The sequence below is a fragment of the Megascapheus bottae genome, unplaced genomic scaffold (genome assembly GCF_031878675.1).
Source record: "Megascapheus bottae isolate mThoBot1 unplaced genomic scaffold, mThoBot2.hap1 HAP1_SCAFFOLD_58, whole genome shotgun sequence".
Lineage (NCBI taxonomy): Eukaryota > Metazoa > Chordata > Mammalia > Rodentia > Geomyidae > Megascapheus > Megascapheus bottae.
In genome coordinates, this window is record NW_028327477.1 from 810,353 (window position 1) to 829,939 (window position 19,587).

At 42.9% G+C, this 19,587-nt stretch overlaps 1 protein-coding gene and 1 pseudogene across 1 annotated transcript in view; one reads left to right on the top strand and one right to left on the bottom strand.

Annotated features, from left to right (window-relative positions):
* LOC150039796 (uncharacterized) overlaps positions 1-10,910 on the bottom strand; it is an 89,894-nt gene extending 78,984 nt beyond the window's left edge. Inside the window, exons 1-2 of the mRNA XM_090327593.1 lie at positions 10,268-10,910; positions 9,936-10,129 (exon numbers count right to left, since the gene is read on the bottom strand). Of these exons, the coding sequence (XP_090183719.1) occupies positions 9,936-10,129; positions 10,268-10,910 (837 nt within the window). The remainder of the gene's footprint in view (positions 1-9,935; positions 10,130-10,267) is intronic.
* LOC150039799 (AP-1 complex subunit sigma-3 pseudogene) lies at positions 4,954-5,402 on the top strand (annotated as a pseudogene).
* Positions 10,911-19,587: the final 8,677 nt, after the last annotated feature.

Here is a 19,587-nt window from a genome sequence, read left to right on the forward strand (position 1 = left end):
GAGGAAAGACTTCACAGAGTTACTGGAGCATTTACCCAGCATCCACCGCAGGCCAGACCGCATGTGAGGCCTGCCCCAGCCACAGGTTGTGGTCATGAAGATGCTGCTGGAAAGTACAGGATGCTTTTGTTTTATTATTATCATTATCATCATCATCATCATCATCATCATCATCATCATCTTTAAGTAGTTGTACAAAGTAGTTGCCATTGAACAAAAACATTTATGAAAAGACTATAGCTGAAAAAATGTCACCCCTGGATAAAATCAAGCCAGTGATTCCAAAGTCACAAAGCTCAAGGTTGATTTTTTGTGTGTTCACACAGTCAACGAACTGTCAAATCTGGACTGAGGAATTGCTTATCAATAATTCATTTTTATAGAAGGTTGAAGCCATTATTTTCAAAATTATGAGTCTTGTCTGTCGCTTTCATCAACAACTTCCACAGATCTCAAGCCAGGAAATTCAATATCATTTCCTGGGTTGTCCTATTTAATTGTAATTCACACACAATATAAGACACATTTGGGTTTTGGTTTTAAATGGAAATGGAACTCTACTAAATACAGTAATCTGTGGATCAACAGAAGTCAATCAAATGGGAACTATTCAAATTCTACTTTGTTGTAAAGCTAAAGGCATTGACGCCAGAAATACCTCCTATTAGAAATTCCCCTATATGAAGTGTTTCTCCTCTACATATGATCTGAATTATTATTATTATTACTCTTTTGCCAGTCCTGGGACTTGAACTCAGGGGAGCCTGGATGCTATCCCTGAATTTTAGGCACAAGGTTGGCATTCTATTATAGTGTTAATTTATGCATATATATATACATATATATATATATTACAGCTGGGAGTTTGAGGTTTAGGCTCAAGGTTGACATTCTATTATTTGAGCCATTTCCAGCTTTTTTGTGGGTTAGAGATAATAGTGTTATGGACTTTCATTCCCAGGCTGGATTTCAATGGTTATTCTCTGATCTCAGCCTTATGAGTAGCCAGGATTACAGGCATGAGCCACTGGCACCCAACTTGAATTGTTTCTTTGATTAAAAAAAAATATATATATATATATATTGCAGCTGGGAGTTTGACGTAGTGGTAGAGTGCTTGCCTAGCATGGACAAAGACTAATGTTTGATTCCTCAGTATCACATACATAGAAAAAAGCCAGAAGTGGTGCTATGGCTCAAGTGGTAGAGCGTTATCCTTGAGAAAACCCAAGGACAGTGCTCAGGCCCTGAGTTCAAGGCCCAGAACTGGCAAAAAATACATTACAGCCCTGAGTTCAAAGCCCAGAACTGGAAAAAATACTTTACAACTATGTTGAAAGCAAAATATACACCTTATGGATGGGAATGGGAAGGAAAAACTGTAAGAGACAGGGTGACTCTGTCCAGGAAGAAATGTACTCTTTACCTGGCTTATATAGCTGGATACCACCTTTACAATAACAATTTACTTTTTAACAAAGGTAAATATACCTTTATTTAAAAGGTATATTGTAATTAAAAGGTCACCTTTTTGGTTGATCTGACTATTCAACTGGAGATGAGAGGCAAGAATTTGAACAGCTTTTAAGAAGCATGAAAATTAGTAAACACACTTTTAAATCTCATGAAGCATAACCAGGTAATTCAATGCAGAACATTTGCAAGGATACAAAAATGCTGGCAGATAATGTGATCAATATGCCTATTCAGAAGGCTAGGCAGTATGACTCAATCTTTTGGATCCATCTGGTGGTATACTTACATGAATCACATAATGTACCGGGCAGTTTATTTTCAAAATCCGTTGGCACAATTATGCCTTTTTAGAAAGTAGAGGGGGGAGGGTCAGTTCTAACCAGCTGATGAACAGAAAAAGACAATTTCAGCTGGGCACTGGTGTCTCAAGCCTAATCTAGCTATCCAGGAGGCTGAGATCTGAGTATCACCATTCAAAGCTAGCCTGGACAAGAAAGCCCTTGAGTCTCTTATCTCCAATTAACCACCAAAAATCCAGAAATAGAGCTGTGGGAGAGGGCTAGCTTTGAGCAAAAAGCTTAGGGATAGCTCCCAAGATCCTAAATTTGAACTACACACACACACGACAATTACATACTCGAATCCATATACATACATATATTGTATACATAGTAGATAATAGGTAGATATTGCAACTGTATTTTGAACATATTCTCTAACCATGTACAGAAAATCTAGGGCAACATGAAGGAAAATATGGTTTTTTAAAAAACTCACCTCTAATGTAAAATGTAAACATAAATGATTATATAAAATCATGTTATTCCAAAGTTTTATCAAAGCAAGATGATAAAGGATGAAAAGTATACTTGTTCATGCCACTACTTATTTTATAAAGATCAAACAATTAAACAAAGTAGAGAAATGTTTCATTTTTTTGTAATTCGAGTTATAGTTATCACAATTTGAAGTCAAATTCAGATTGTACACATTAATTCTTTATCTCAAGAGCAAAATTTTTCATTTAATGAGAAATAAAAGTATAAATATACCTATCAAGCCTAGGAAAAGCAAGTACAAAATGTGTCCCTTAAAGTCTGCTTCATTATCTTTAACCTAATTTGATTTCCTTTTTTTTGTAGGGCTAAGAAGAACAAGGTGAAGCCTATAATCAGAATAAGCAAGAAGTCTGAGTCTCTTTTAGAAATACAAATAGTATCTGTCAGTGCCCTCACCCACCCAGCCACCCAGGGGTATCCCTCGATGCTCCCAAGAAACCCGACGGTGGAAGGGGAAGAGCACAGGACATTTTTAACCACAACACTTGCAAACCTGCAAGCCACCTGCCTTCCAAATCATAGAGAGTGCGTGCATCTATGTCATTCTCAATACTCAGGGCAGCCCTTTTACATCACCCACCTATCACCTAAAGATAAGTTACACAGAATGCATTCCCAATGATGAGGAGTTAGGAAATCATTCCTTCACTAGTCTGTATGAAATTGATATTAATTATCATCATTCAATTATAATAAACACTGCAGTGAAGTAAACTCTAGTCGTCACTGTAGATACTTACCAATAGTTGCTTAATTTCATCCACCACCATCTTCTCCAAATGGGTACAAGAGTAGAATTTCATTATGCTGTGAAAGAGAAATGTAAATCAAATAAACACACACATGAAGAAAATGAAACTGTCCTTAGAAATTTTGTTTCAAGGAAGTATTCATCTCTTTTTTTTGGAATTTTAAAAATATTTTATTTGAAAATTTTATGCAAATTGAATATTATCTTTTCACTTGGCAATCTTCTTATAATTATATAATATAAAGAAACATGATGATTACTTTCACCACAGCCCATATAAAGTGTATCCCTAAGCCCCTCAGAATTTACCCCAGTGTGCCACGTGAAGATGATCATCTTCTGTAGGTGACTCCCAGCACATCTGAGAACCCCTGTGCATAGCCAAGTGTCAAATAGGAATTATCAAGAATATTTGTAAAGCATTTAATGAGGTATGAAAATACTTTCATCCAAAAATAGAATCATAAAAACTTACACAACATGAATTGTTATGAAAAGTAAGTTTTACCAAGTCTTTTAAGTTAAAGGAACTGGAGCCATGGCTTAGTGGTAGAACATCTGCCTGGGAAGTATGAGGCCTCAAGTTCGAACCTCAGATCACACACACACACTCACTCTCATACACTCACTCACACATACACACCCACACAAGTTAAATATACAACTGAAGAACATCTAAACAAATTTGATTAAATTTCTATCCGGGGCCATAATTATACTTCTAAATCATTCATTTGAGTAACTATTAGAAATTCAAAGCCTAGTGATTACTTCATATACTATCTGAATTATTTCCTTCAAATCAATTGGAATTGGTCAATTTCTCCTCTTGGCTTAGCATTTTCCTCCTAAATATCTTCTGAGTAGGAGCAACGCTATCATTTTCCATTGTATCCTCTAAGAGTCTGCCACATGAGTTCTCCCCAGAGCCCCCAAGCCACGCATGCACTTGTCCTAGGAATCCCTAGAAGGTCCCGTCCCTGACCAGGCCACTCGAGTGACACAATACCTCGAAACTCATGTGCAAGAATCATGGAAAGACATGATGAAGCACCAGGACAACTACCATGACTAATTCCTCATAATATCTCTGATTACATTAATACCTGGTAATGCATAATCTGCAGTATAAAGGTGACACAGATTCACAATGATAATGTCTAGCAGCAATAATAATGTCTTTGGGGGTAGGAAGGGCAGGAAGATAAAAGAAACATGTACTTCCTGCCAAAGTAATCAATGCCCAAAGTAAGAAACAAAACATATTAGATTTACATTCAAAAGCATGTGAAACTTTCTCAAGTAACTATAAGTAAGATTGCTTGGAATAGAAGAGATTGTCTTTAAATAGTGGTAGCAATAATAATCGCTGCCATTGTTATGAATCCCTACCACTGAATTGTATTATAGTAAGAGATGTCACAGACATCATTTCTGATGTCTGAAAACCTGGGTAAATAATTTATAGAAAATATAACCCCATAAGAATGTCTTTATATTCAAAGGTTTAAAATTTTTCCATCCCAGCCTAGCTAGCAGCTTTTAAGACATCAAAACTACTGAATATCTATCTCCTCTACCATCTTTGGTTATTCTTCTTTCTTCCAATTCCAAACATACAAATGAATTTAGGACATTCATACGAGATACATTGTCTCTGATCTCTGTAAATATTTTTAAAAGTTCAGCAATATACAGGAACTCTTAACTGCTAATAATATTTCAAGTTTTACAAACCAAACATTTAGGAAAGGCATTAAAGGCATCAGGTTTACTTTATACTCAAACAGGAGATATTACAGGTGAGGCGGGCGCCTCACCTGGTACCCGAGCGGGCTTGGGCGCTCGCGGATCTCGGGGTGCAGGTGGCGGCGGGTCTGGGACACCATGATACATTTCATCTTGCTGTTCAGTCGACAAGGGAAATTACGGCTACAGAAGTGGTACACCACTCTCCCTGACAAAGAGAGGAAAAAAATAACCCGGGAAATTGTTCAGATTATTCTCTCTCGAGGTCATCGAAGAAGCAGTTTCATTGACTGGAAGGAGCTCAAACTTGTTTATAAAAGGTCTGCGAGCTGGGTATCATCTTTAATTTTGAAAAGGCATATTTTATCCTTGATGAGTTTATAATAGGTGGAGAAATTCAGGAAACATCCAAGAAAATAGCTGTCAAAGCCATTGAAGAGTCTGACGTGTTACAGGAGGAGAGAGAGAGAGAAAGAGGAGAGAGAGGGAAGACAGTGTAGAGGATGCAATTCCTAGTGTCTCCACTAGGGACAGCAGCTGGTTGAGAAGAGAAGCTCAAATGACAATGGAAGAATCCATGAACAAACCTACAGTTTAACCGACAACCTACAGTTTAACCGACAACCTACAGTTTAACCGACTTGAAGACTCCGAGTGCTGCAAGTGCTGAATTTTAAATCCTCATTGTTTTGTATCCAGTGCAGAGCCATGCCACAAGTAACTTAAAGAAACGGATTCTTAGTTAACTAGCAAATGTTCACGTTGGCTAATATAGTATATTTGAAATGTCTATGTCTATAGTATACTGTATATGATGACTTAACTTGCTTCCTTCTGAAACATATCCCTTGAAGGAAGATGTATATCTTCCTTGCGCTGATATACACTTTCATAAAATTTAAGTAATGACAACTTATTTTTCACAGAATTTCCTAACAATCAATGTCAAATGTCAAATGTAAGGCTGGATTTATTGGTCTAAAAGCATTCTGCTCTAGAAAACTAAAAGTGGACCAAAGTAAAAAAAAATTTCTCCCGTGATGCCAAAATGCCTCGTTGATATATTGACCAGTTTTCTGAAAAACAGGGTATTTGACAACACAACAGTATTTATTTTATTTTTCACATACATTTAAAATAAGTAAACCTAGTGTCTACTCTCAAAATAGTCAAAGAATTATCATCCTAAAAGAACCCAGAACTTTATTGCAAATATCTTGTCTGAAATTCTCTAATTATTATACATTTGGAAGTGAGTACATAGCATTTTCAAGGCAATTATACACACTAAATGATATATAAAAATTAAGATTAAATAAACCTAACCCTACCTGTTGTTACTGTATGCATTTATTTGAAATAGGAAAGAAAGGGGGAAAAACAGGATGACTTGGAGGGGGTTGGGGAGCAAAAGAGGGAGAAAAGTATGAGAAGAGGTATCAAAATTCAAAAAGTAATATACCCACTACCTGCCGGGCGTAACTGTAACCCCTCAATACATTACCCCACCCCAACCATTTTTTTTAAGTCTACCCCTAAGGCAAAGTAAAGCCCCACCAAAGTTCTAAATCCAATCACCAAACACTTAGTTCTTAATCCAAGTATCTTATATACATTACACACATTCTTTAAAGAAAACTTCCACCTAAAATAAAGCCCAGATACACAAAAGCACACATAAGAGGTATTCGGCTTAATGCATTACACAAAGGCCAACTCCACTGCACCACAACTAGGTTAAAAAACAAACGGTGGAAAAACAAAAAACACCCTGCCACTTCAGAAACAAGATAGCAATCACAGCCTTCTCCTTCCTAACCTATCTTTTAATGAAATAAGTTTCCTGCAGATTTTTTTTCTTAATGTAGTCTTGCCACCCAAGTTTGCATTCCAAGACAGCAAATATTTAACTTATAAAGGCATAATTTCATTGAAATTGTATCTCTTAACAGACAGATGTATATTCCTAGACAGCAAATCTTAACAATGCTTTTCAAAATGTTTTACTAGGCTTCTTTTTTTTTTTGCCAGTCCTGGGCTTGAGCTCAAGGCCTGAGCACTGTCCTTGGACTTCCTCAAGGCTAGAGCTCTACCCCTTGAGCCTCAGCACCACTTCCGGCTTTTTTCTATGTATGTGGTACCAAGGAATTGAACCTGGGTCTTCATGCGTGCTAGGTAAGCACTTTAACCACTAGGCCAAACTCCCGGCCCCGGCTTCTTTCTTAACTGGACTAATAAGGGATGACCACGGAACTGATTGACTAGATTAAGACCTAAATATATTTGTGTGGGTTTTTTTTTTTTGCTAGGGCTTGAATTCAGGGCAAGGTCTCACTTGGCTTTTTCACTCAAGACTAGTGTTCTACCTTTTGAACCATACCTCCACTTCTTGCTTTTACTGGTTAACTGGAGTTAAGAGTCTGCTCAGAATTTCCTGCCTTGGCTGGCTTTGAACTCTGATCCTCAGGTCTCATCCTTCTGACTAGCTAGGACCAAAGGCTTACACCACCAGTGCCCAACGTAAGAGCTAATTATATTTTTAAGGAAAAAAATTACTCATACAAAAAGTATGTATAACTTAAGATCCACGAAAATGAACTATGAATAAACAAGTTGGATTGGTAATAAGTTTCTTATTCAGTCACTGCTTTTCTTTTAGTATATTTATTCTTTTACTACTACATATAATAAGATACAAATTCATTTATATAAACACTGATTTTTCTTTCAGTTTCAGGATTCCTGAACTAGACATTTTCCCCCAACAATGTATTAATATTATATATACTCTAACCATAAGACAAATTCCACCTATCCCAGGAAGACAGATAAAAGCTGTAAATTCACTTTCGGGCAAACAGAAAGGAGTCCATTTTGTGGTTTATGAAGGCAGCAAAACTAACTGGAAAATTAAAGCTATTATAACATTACGGTAGTTATAACTAAGTACATATTTTAGGAGCCCTTTCATCTTTTATCCTGGAAACATGTATATGAACAGTCTTGTGTTTAAGATTGCGACCAAAACCAATTGGTTGGGGTTTTATTTTTTTTCTAAATTTAGGACCCTCTGTGTCCTCAACAAGCATATCAATTTTTCACTGAGGTTCAGCTAGTGTCTAAAAATTCTGATAAAACTAAATGTTGATATGGCAGGGTTCGCACATAATTTTTTTTAAAAACTTGGCCTTGGTGAAATGTAACTTTGTCTCAAAGTATAATGTACGAATGTATGTGAAGAACAGAAGAACCCTGGCTTCTAGTTCAAGACATTCCTTTATTATCTATTCCAATCAAAATGGTTCCTGTCTGCTGTGTGCCAAGGCACTGTGTTGGTTGATATCCTAGATTTAATACGTATTTTCTCGCAAATGCAGTCACGTGCCCACATTGAGCAGTATTTTCCTAAGTGTGTAATTTAACTCTTAGGAAGTGAATGGTATAAACACTTGGAGCACCACCATGCACGTCTATATGACCACCGCCTACATTCTTGAAATTACCTATGACAACCTCCCCATCAGCAGACGAACTAAAACAGCATGCATGTGCTAGCTTCAGTGCTACCAGAAGACTTTTCACTGAGCCACTTACAAGGTGACCAGCCTGCATGTCATTCCATGACTGGTTCCATGGATTTTGAGATAATAACCCAGGCTGAACTGCGCCGCGTCCACTCCACTCACAACACACACACTAAAGCAATCCCTCCACACCAGACACGATTTTCCAGGAGCTCCTTACAACACCTCTGCCCAATAAAGCAAAAGCTGGAAGCGATTACCAAGAAGAAAACACACACACACACACTTTTAACACAAAATTTCCTGGAGCCCATGTGGACCGACACCGAACGCAAGGGGAGGCGGCGGGGCGGCCCGGTGCCTCGAGTGGACGCGGAAGGGTGGATCTCCCCACCCCCAGGCAAAACAAAGGAACACTTGACACAGGTGGCGGTTTTCTATCCAACCCGGGCCGCCCGGAGCTCCCCCCACCCCCGCTCGTCCCCGCGCCCAGGTCCTCCCAGCCCGGCTCCACGGCCCCCTGAGCCCGGCGGCCCGCGGACCTCCGTCCACGCTCCAGGGCAGAAAGGAGCCGCTCCCCGCGACCCCTGATCGGGCTCAGGGATCCGAATGAAGGTTCAACGCCCACACTCACACCACACATTGCCCACCCAACCTCCCTCCCCCACCCACAGGCACACTTCGTCGGGGGCGGGGTGGGCACATGGAGGACGCGGCACGGACCAGGAAGCCCGGGGTGGGGTGGGACCGCGGCCACGGCGAGCTGGGAGCGCGGGCAGAAGACACGCGCCCGCCGGGCCGGGGAGGGGAGAAGTCTCTCCCCAACTTCCCGACTCCGGGCCGGTGGAGAGCGGGGGCGGAGTTGCCTTCCCGGAGCAGGGCGCCCGGGCCCAGCGCCTCCGGGAGCGGGGTCGGCCGTCCCCTCCGGCGGGGCCGCGCCGGGGTCCTTACCTGCCCTCTGGCCGGGCTGGCACGGGTCGCTGTGGCCGCGGCTCCGGCCCTGACGGAGAGGGGGCAGCGGGCGGAGCAGACGCCCGCCGAGGCCCTCCCGCTCTCCCTCCTCCACCCGGACCGCCTCCTAGGCCTGGGGGCGCGAGGCGTGGGGCGCGGGGCGGCAGACTGCATGGAGGACTGCGGAGCCGGCCCGGGACGCCTGATTTCAGGAGGAGGGAATTCCCGGGCTCCCCCACCCCGCGACTCCCAGACCACGCCCCTTCCCCGGGCCACGCCCCTTGCGCCCTCCGCGGGGGCGGGGCGGGGTCTGTGGCTACCTGCTCTGGGAGCCGGCTCACCGGGACTCCTGCAGTGCCGCAAGCCTCCAGCGCCTTCTGGCCTTGGCCCCCTGGGCTTCCAGCTCTTCCTTGGGCCTCCCGCTCCGCGGGGCGTCGACTGCGAGGCGGTGTCACTGAGGGGGCGTGGGAGCGGGTGTGGTGGGGGAGGCGCCTCTCGGCCCGCGGAGCCCGGGCGCGCCCGCGAAGGCCCCGCCGACCGGGCCTCCATGGTGATGGAGCGGGCCGCGCGGACTCCGCCGCCCCTCCGCAATCGAGGGCTCGTGTGTGGAGCACAGGGGCTCTCGGGCCGCGCCGGGGTCCTTACCTGCCCTCTGGCCGCGCTCGCAGGGGTCGCTGTGGCCGCGGCTCCGGTCCGGACGGAGAGGGGGCAGCGGGCGGAGCAGACGCCCGCCGAAGCCCTCCCGCTCTCCCTCCTCCACCCGGACCACCTCCTAGGCGTGGGGCGCGAGGCGCGGGGCGGCAGGCTGCAGCGACGACTGCGGAGCCGGCCCGGGACGCCTGACTTCAGGAGGAGGGAATTCCGGGGCTCCCCCACCCCGCGACTCCCAGACCACGCCCCTTCCCGGGCCACGCCCCTTGGGTCCTCCGCAGGGACGGGACGGGGTCTGCGGCTTCCTGCGCCAGACGTCTGCTCACCAGGACTCCTGCGGTGCCGCCCGCCTCCAGCGCCTTCAGGCCTCGGCCCCCTCGCGCTTCCAGCTCTTCCTTCCGCCTCCTGCTCCGCTGAGCGCGGGCGTCGACTGCGAGGCGGTGTCACTCGCCGACCCAACATGGCGGCAGGGTCCGGGGCGGACTCCCGAGGCGGTGTCACTGAGGGGGCGTGGGAGCGGGTGTGGTGGGGGAGGCGCCTCTCGGCCCGCGGAGCCCGGGCGCGCCCGCGAGGGCCCTTCCGGCTGGGCTGCCGTGGCGATGGAGCGGGCCGCGCGGACTCCGCCGCCCCTCCGCAATCGAGGGCTCCTGTGAAGCACAGGGGCTCTCGGGGCGCCCGGCTCCCACGCCCCTTGGCCGCGGGGTGATTGTGAGCTCCAGGCCCCGCACTCCCTGGTCTCCGTCCAGAAGCGCTGGAGTCTGGCCTCCTTCCGAGGCCGGGATCCTGTCCCTGCCCTGGAGCTTCCCGTGGACTGTGGGTCGCACCAGCCTCGCCGGGAGGGGAGCGGACGCGCAGTTCTGTGGGCAGCCCTCCCTGAACGGGGGCTTCGACTTGCCCTGGCACCGGGCATTCACAGAGCGCCCTGGGGACGGTCCAGGCCGGCCACGGGGGGAGGGTGTTGAGTGACATTCAGAGTCATCTTCCACGAACAAGCTGTGACACAATCGTCAGTCAGTATTCTGGTGTTCTAGGAATTTGAGAAAAATACATAGAAGGTTTAGGGGAAAAATGTTTCTTCCGTTGACTAAACCAACTCGAGGCCTCTATAGGCATCGATGGTTTAAAAAAAGTGCACGTGACACAGAATGAGCTCATGAGCTTTATGTTGCCATGACTATCTTGGGTTCTAAAATTTTGAAGTCCTTGAGTTTAAGTTACTGAACTTCTGAGTAAAACCGAAATATTTTTATTTTCCTAAATTCTCGTAATAAAATAATTCCAACTTTGTGTTTGTTCTCTCTGTGGTTTGGGTGAGGAGGGTGTGCAGTTGCTAAGGCCTTGAGCTCTCTTCAGGGCCTTGAAGAGACACACACCATCCATAGGACTTGAAATCAGGACTTGGGCGCCATCCTTGAGCTATTTTTGCTCTAGGTAGCCCTCTTGCATTTGAGCCACAGGTCCATTTTTGGCTGTTTGGTGGTAAATTGGAGATAAGAGTCTCATGGACTTTCCTTCTAATCATGAGCCCCAGATCTCAGCCTTTTGAGTAGCTAAGATTAGAAGGCGTGAGCCACTGGCTTCCTGCTTTCTTGGTTAATCTTTTTTTTTTTCCAAATAGTCAATGTTCAAAGCTGAGTTTTGGTCTGTAAATAACCTGATAAGTTTTCAACCTTATATTTAATAAATCATTAATCCCCAGGGATATTTAAATTGTTTTTAAGTGCAATTATGTCAATCACACGACTTTAGATCAACTTAAGTTCATTCTTCAATTCGTATGAGTTCTGATAAAAGATATGTATAGACAAACAATATTGACCTTGAATTAATTTATTGCACCAACACATTGTGAAACATTGTCTAACAGAATAGTTATTCATAATCCATCCACTGTCACCCAAAACACACGTTATGAAAAGTGCAATACATTGGATTCTGACGTGTATCTCAACTTTACTCCCATTTATATGCTAATGTTTTGATTTTTAAAAGAAACAACTAACAAATACATACATTTGATATTCCAAAGCCTGAAGGTTTTTAACGATAGTCAAATTCTTCCTCTGTCCCCAGGAGCTCCAACTCAGTAACTTTTGTGAAGCACAAAAACAACTGAAACTCTCTTAGACTCCAGAAAGGTGTGCACTGAACCCAGAGGATGGAGCAGGAAATCGCCCCCACTCACACACCTATGCACATATCTCTATAGATTCCTTCACAACTCTGGCACCTTATTCTTCCCACATAATTTTCATGCTACAAAGAGTTAAAAGAAGTGATTTTCCCATTTGGTTCCTCATTTCTGACCCCTATGCTTTTCACAAAAAAAGTCTAATTGGAACAAGGAGAAAAGACATTTCTATTCATATGATGCTAATACAAATGTATAGCCAGACGATGACATAGCTTCTATAAGGCCCCAGAGTTCCTTCCAAAAGCTCTGCCCTTTATAACCAAACCCAAGCGTAAGGACCACCAGTTGGGGCAGCCGTCTAGGGGTTCACAAATCTAGCTGTTCTCTATTAAGCCACTAAATGTCAATAGTCATAAATCATACATATTGACTCACTTGTCTTTAACCTTGAAATGAGAAAAGAAACTTATAAATCCCCAGTTAATTTCTGCACAGAAAGCCCACATCAACTGTGAAACAATTCAGAGAACTGAGATGTACAGAGTTCATACAAAACATAAACTCCTCTCTTTTTTTAAATATAAATATGATCCTGAGTCACTGGGTTTGACAACGTGCCTTTGCTAAATTTGATCTTGAACCTGAATGCTTTTCACAGAAGCCTTTAATTCAGTTATTGGAAAGGAATTAAATCTTTCCAGCATGCCTCATGCTTAGTATCTTTTAATATTTCCTTATTATTCATAAAAGACACAGAAATGTACTCAATGCTTCATAAAAAGACCCTTGGTTGAAATCATAGGTAAACATGCATAAAAGGCAGACTAAATAAGACCTTCATTTGTTAAGGAAAAGAAAAGACCCTCAAAAGGAAATTCGGCTGCAAAACTGCCACATTTGACCACACTATGTTTAAGAGGCACTGCACAAAAATAAGCAGAATCATCAAACGCACTTTTTTTCTTACAAAAGTATTTTTTAATAAATTGATGTATTTCTCTGAAATAACATGATAGCCCAATGCTACTATCAAGGTAGCAAAAGTGAAGATGCCTGGTACTTTTATAGAAACACTCTGACAGGACAGTGGCATCTGTGGAGATTCTTGACAGCTGAGCACCTTCCTACATGAAGACATGCGCGTATCAGTGTAGGGACTGAGCAGACCATGAAAGTCTAACAATTAAGCTGCACCCACAAACCACAATCAAGGGAAGGGGGATACAAAATAGTATGGCTAATTTGCTAAAGAAAACGAGTCTTTTAAACAGGTCATTTAAGGAAAAACTAGTGTTAAAATCACAGGGCATCTTACTGAAATGGAGCTGTAAAAAGACAGATTAGAACTCTGAAAGAGCGAATGCTGCTACCACTGTGTGATGGAAGTGGTCAAGGAAGACAGCCACGCAGCTGTCCTTGGTGCTGACCAAAGCCAGAAATCCCTGCTCTGCACCAATGCTGGTGATGGGTCACCTATGCTATTGCTGGGGGTCAGAGCGACAGTTGGCTGGAGTTCAGGCATCAAGTGACGGTGCTCTCAGATTGTACCACCACCTGCTCTTCCACAAGCCACACTTGCCAAAGTTGATGTCTCTTGCTTAGGGTTAACCACCCCCGCCCCCCACAAAGAGTCTTTAAAACAAATAGGAGAAACTAGAATCATCTGACTTGTAACACTATTATTACGTTCAAACCACCAGGAGAAATGTGTTTTTCTTGGTTACAACTATAAAAACTTCATCTGAACCTGATTACATGTACATTAATGATCAGATTTTTAACATGAATTTTTCTAAAGGACGAGTCCAGGTAGAAATAACAAGAGTCTTTTTGAAGCCTTTTGGGGCAGTTTGAACTGCAGAGAAGGACTGAACTGAGATTGTCTTTATCTTCAGTTACAACTAGATTGTAAGCAATCACATGTCTAGAGTTTTATCTGCTGACTGTCAGTAAGATAATTGGCCTTATGCCACTGATTTTTCCCCCCTACTGGGGCCCTTCACGTTATTTCTAACCTGCAAATGCTGCAGATGCAAACAGCTACAGTGATGTACCCATCAAGTCACCAATGTGCATTCTAAATAAGCAGGCACAGAATGAGACATTCATGGCTACTTAGGAATATCTAACCAAGGCAGGATACTCCTCTGAGGCAGTAGCCCAGGTTTCAAACACGTGTACTTCAGAAGCTGTGATCCAGACTATTTAAAAATCCCAAGCTGGCAGCATTAAATACTTCTTACTGAACAGGTTTGTGTGTTAAGATTCTGTACACAGTAAACAACTTACTGCTAGAGCCAGACTCCATCTACAAGCTGAACTAAGTCAATATTTCACTGAAGTCTTATGTTCCTCCATCGCTATCACATCTCTTAAAACAAGTGCTCTGCCTGCAACAGAACTGACATTGATCTGTCAAGGCTTTCCTTGCTGGATACAGACATAAAACAGTCAGAAAGCATAAAGTAGCTTCATTTTCCTCAGGCATATGCTTAGAACCCAAGGTTTACTTTCCCTATCAACAGGTTGTGCTTAAGTCGATAAAAATCAGCTTATGGGAAAGTTAAAACTGTGGTTAACTAAAAGTTATTATGTTCGCATAGAGAGCAAACAATACAATCCAAATGTTTCAATAAATGAAAAAAAGTCAAAACCAAGAACATAAGCATATGTAATGCTGAAGTCACTGCCTTGCATCATTTTTCTTCTTTCCAATATTTTATGTAGGACAGTCATTCAGTGAATATTCATTCATCGAACAAGACATGAAATGACTTGGCTGGGAATTGGGCCTAGTGGTAGAGTGCTTGCCTAGCATGAAGGAAGACCGGTGTTTGATTCCTCAGTACCACACACATAGGAAAAAGCTGGAAGAGGTGCTGAGGCTCAAATGGTAGAGCTCTAGCCTTGAGAAAAGTCCAAGGTCAGGGCTCAAGTCCTAACCTCCAGGACTGCCAAAAAATAGAAAAAAAATTATGGGAGCTTTCAATTATGTATAACTCAGCATGAGAGCATTCACCTTGCATCTACAGGCTCCACAATTGATCCTCAGCACCATACAAAAAGAAATAAAGAAATAAAATTTATGAATTTTCTGGAGTTTTTATTACTATTTTAAGACTATAGTTGACTTTGAACAACTCAAAAAGACAGCCCACAAATACAGTAAGAATTATGATATTTTGTCTCCCCCATCTCCTCCCTCTCTCTCTATATCTCACTTGCTGGCTCAGTTGTGTGTATGTGCATGTATTTTACACTCTGGCTGTGTTGTCCAGACTGTTTGAAACAGCTAGGCTCAACTGATATTCCCATCTCAGGTTTCCAAGGTTTCTGGGACAATTAAAATGTACCACCATACCCCGCTCAGAACTAGACTATTAAAAATCACTCTCTCTTGTATAACTACAGGGGAATTTTATGAGAATAGGCAAATTCATTGTCACAATTTAAAACACGATCTGTAATACCACCATTTTTTCTTCTTCTAAAGTGTTGCTCTTCTTTATAAGAAAGTTCTGGCTAAACTTTCTCTCTCTCTCTGAATCTTAAGTTTGAAGGAGAAGCAAATCTATCATCATATTGAAATTAATATAGGGAATACGTCACCAGCCATCAATTTCTCCTGAGGCTGACATCTGAGGATCATGGTTCAAAGCCAACCCACATGAGAAAGTCCATAAGACCCTTATCTCCAATTAACCACTAGAAAACTGGAGTTGGAACTGTGGTTCAAAGTGATAGAGCACAAGCCTTGAGCAAAAGAGCTCAGGACAGTGCCCAGACCCTGAGTTCAAGCCCCACAACGAGACCCAAAACACAGACACACACACACACACAGACACGCACACACACAGGAAAACTTGCTTGTAGGGTAGGTTGAGGGAGGCTCTACCTGTAAGGTAGAGGTCTAAACTGTATACCACATGCAGCTGAAGGAGCATGGACTCTGCCCACAGGAAGGGCTCACTGACCTGTCCTTAATGATTCAAAGCCTCCCTGAATCCCCCCAATCGAATTCCTTGTATACTTGTACCACATTTGGAAGGGACTGGGTGTCCTATAAGCTCAGTAATTGTCTTAATTGTGCTCTGTTCATCTGGAAAGGTGGGATGAGAAAGACAGTTGCAACACTTCTGTTCTAATCATTGAAGCTACCCAGTGATATTTTATCCTTCAAAACAGATCTTCCTCTACCAGATCAGGGAAGAGTCTTGCCATGTCATTAGATTGCTATCTTTGGTTGAGAAGAAATACTGTGGTGTGTGGATGTAGAAACTGCAGATGGGCTAACTAGGAAGCATGAAGCAGATGGGGCTAAGATCCAGCAGAGGCCCCTTGTTCTCTACAAGCTGGGTTGTGATGCATTGTGACAGGAAATCAGGCCCAGGTGCTCGTACCCATAGGTAATAGTGGTGGCATTACTTGAGGTGGCGGGGGCCGTCTGTCTGTGGATGGTTTGGGTGGCATATTTGGACAAGTAGCAAAGTGGGAGCTTGGATGATGAGAAGTAGATTGTTGGTGAAATGAAGCTTTCATTTGGGAACCCAAAACCTTAATTTCTTTTTTTTTATTGTAATTAGTAAAAGGGTTACATGATATTTGCCAGATAGAAGGTGCATTAATTCACATACATTGATACCCTTTCACATGTCTTGGTACCCATTTCCCTCCCCCCCACACCCCCCACCCGTCTTGGTTTTCCCCCCTTCCCTATCAAATTTCAAATATCCAAATACAAATAAATTCAATATATCAGATAACAAAGTGAGATACTATACCAATATGAGATAACCAAGGGACAGCAAAGGAGATGAGAGACAACATAGCACATTAAGGACAACAATCATTCATTATATGGCTTTTGCAAAACCTTAATTTTTTAAACTTTGAGCCACATACTCTGCTTGAATTGTATGCCTTTTCTGGTCGATTTTTACTGAAGCTTATGGTACTGAAAAGTGAACTTAGTCACATGGCCTACTGTACTAGACACCTGAAAATCTACAGCTGACTTGAATTCTTTTTTCTATCATTTAGAAGATTTTTTCTTTTCTTTTTATTTTTTTTTGCCAGGCCTGGGGCTTGAACTGAGATCTGAGGATTGCAGTTTGAAATTAGTCTCTGCAAGCAAGTAAATGAGACTTGTTTTTAGTTTTTGTGCTAGTCCAGGGGCTTGAACTCATGGCCTACTCTCTGTATCTGAGCTTCTTTTGCTCAAAGCTAACACTCTAACATTTGAACTACAGCACCACTTCTGGCTTCTTTTGAATATTGTATTGGAGAGAAGAGTGGCATAGACTTTTCTGCCCTAACTGGCTTTGAACTGTGAGCCTCAGATCTCAGCATCCTGAGTAGCTAGAATGACAGGCCATGAGCCAGTAGCACCTGGCAGTCCATGAAACGCTTATCTGCAATTAAACACCAAAAAGCCAGAAGTGGAGCCAGATATGGCTCAAGGTGTGGCTAGTTCTAAAGCATTAGCCTTGAGAAGAAAATTAAAAGCTCAAGAAGGCACCTAGACCTTGAGGTCAACCCAGGACCAAGACACACACACACACACACACACACACACACACACACACACACACACACACACACACACGTTGTTTCCTATACATTAAAACTGCAGTTCTTTAGATTCCTATGTTATAAGGCCCAGTGGCAGTCTCCCTGCCTTTTTCTTTTACTATAACAGCCTCCAGTGTCTATTTGATGTTTATGTGAAACCAGTGGCTATAAATTAGACAGCTTAGAACAACAGAACCAAAATAAAATAATCTCAAGTTATTAAAGATATTTATAACAAACTTTAAATACACATAAGACTGCTTAAACAATTTTCCATCTATCACTTTGGGTTTACTCTGAAAAACACCAGCTCCTGCTCAGTATTTAACTCAGGCAGATGGACTCTGAACAAAAGCTTATCCAATTTCCCTGAAACAGATGCAGTCATATCAGTTTTCCTTGACACAAAATGTGACAAGCTACTGCCTTCACTTCTCTGGGTTGTGCGGCAGGCCTGGGCACTGTCCTTGGGCTTTCTCAAGGCTACAGCTCTACCACTTGAGACACAGCACCACTTCCCGCTTTTCTGTATGTATGAGGTACTAAGGAATCGAGCCCTGGTCTTCCTGCATGCTTAGGCAAGGCAAGCACTCTACCAGTAGGCCAAACTCCTAGCCCTGCCTTCAGTTTTATCCATGGAGAAATAGATTCAGATGTAAGAACTGGACTAAAATAGGTCCTTCCAAGAATGGGAGGTAAATGAAGGAAATGAGAGAGAGAGAGAGAGAGAGAGAGAGAGAGAGAGAGAGAGAGAGAGAGAGAGAGGAAGAGAGGGAGGGAAGAGAGAGAGAGAGAGAGAGAGAGAGAGAGAGAGAGAGAGAGAGAGAGAGAGGGAGAGAGAGAGAGAGAGAAATGCTCTTCCTCCAGGGACCAGTGCTAGAAGGTTCTGGGACATATCTCAGAGTTGATCCATTAGAGGAGTAAGGAAGCTGGGATATTTTATGCACTAGCTCATATTCATTATTATTTAAGGGCTGTCCTGGAGCATTAATGCCTAAGGGACTTCCAGATTGCCCCTTACATAGGCTGAGCATGCTACTATAGGTAAAAAAAATGTCCACAGGCAAAAAGTGACAGTAATTTGCAGAAAGAAGCCATCTGTGCATAGGGAAATGACATGATGAAGACATGTGGAGGGATGGCAACCGTGTTGATTCACAAATGACTCAATTAGAGCATTCCTGTAAGAGGGTGCAAGAGCAGTGACTCTCCATGCAAGGGTCATGTGTGGAGTGAAGCACTAGTTACTCAGTTAAGTTAAAATCAGCTGAATTGAGGCATTATAATGACTGTATTGCTAGCTACCTGGGAGGTGGACTTTGGGAGAATGGTAGCTTGCAGCTATTCTGAGTATGTAGGTTTATGAGACCTCTTATTTAATACATAGCTGACTATGGAGACTTCTGCCTATCATCTTAGCACACGAGGCTAAGATGGAGAGATTTGTGATTCTAGGACACTCTAGCCACAAAAATTCCCTAAAATCAACAGAAAGGTCAGGTAGGCCACTGGCCTGAGATTCTTATGCCAGTTACAATGGAAAAACTAAAACAGGTAGTCATGGTCTGACCCAGATTAAAAAAAAATGACTAGTGAAACAAATGCCTGGGGAAGTGGCTCAGTAATAGAAAGCATGCCTGGTAGGCAATTAAACTTGAAGTTCAAAGTCTAGTACAGCCAACTTATTTATATATACATGTATGTGTGTGTACATATGTGGTGTACATATGTGGTGTACATATGTATTGAAAGACAATCTACCACTCAGTTGCACCTTGCTTTAAAAACTGGGCCAGGAGCATGGCCTTGTGGTAGAGTGCATGCCTAGCATGTACGAATCTCTGGGTTTGATTCCTCACTACCACATGCATAGAAAAGACCAAAGTGGTACTATGATTCAAGTGGTAGAGTGCTGGCCTTGAGGAAAGCCAAAGGACAGCA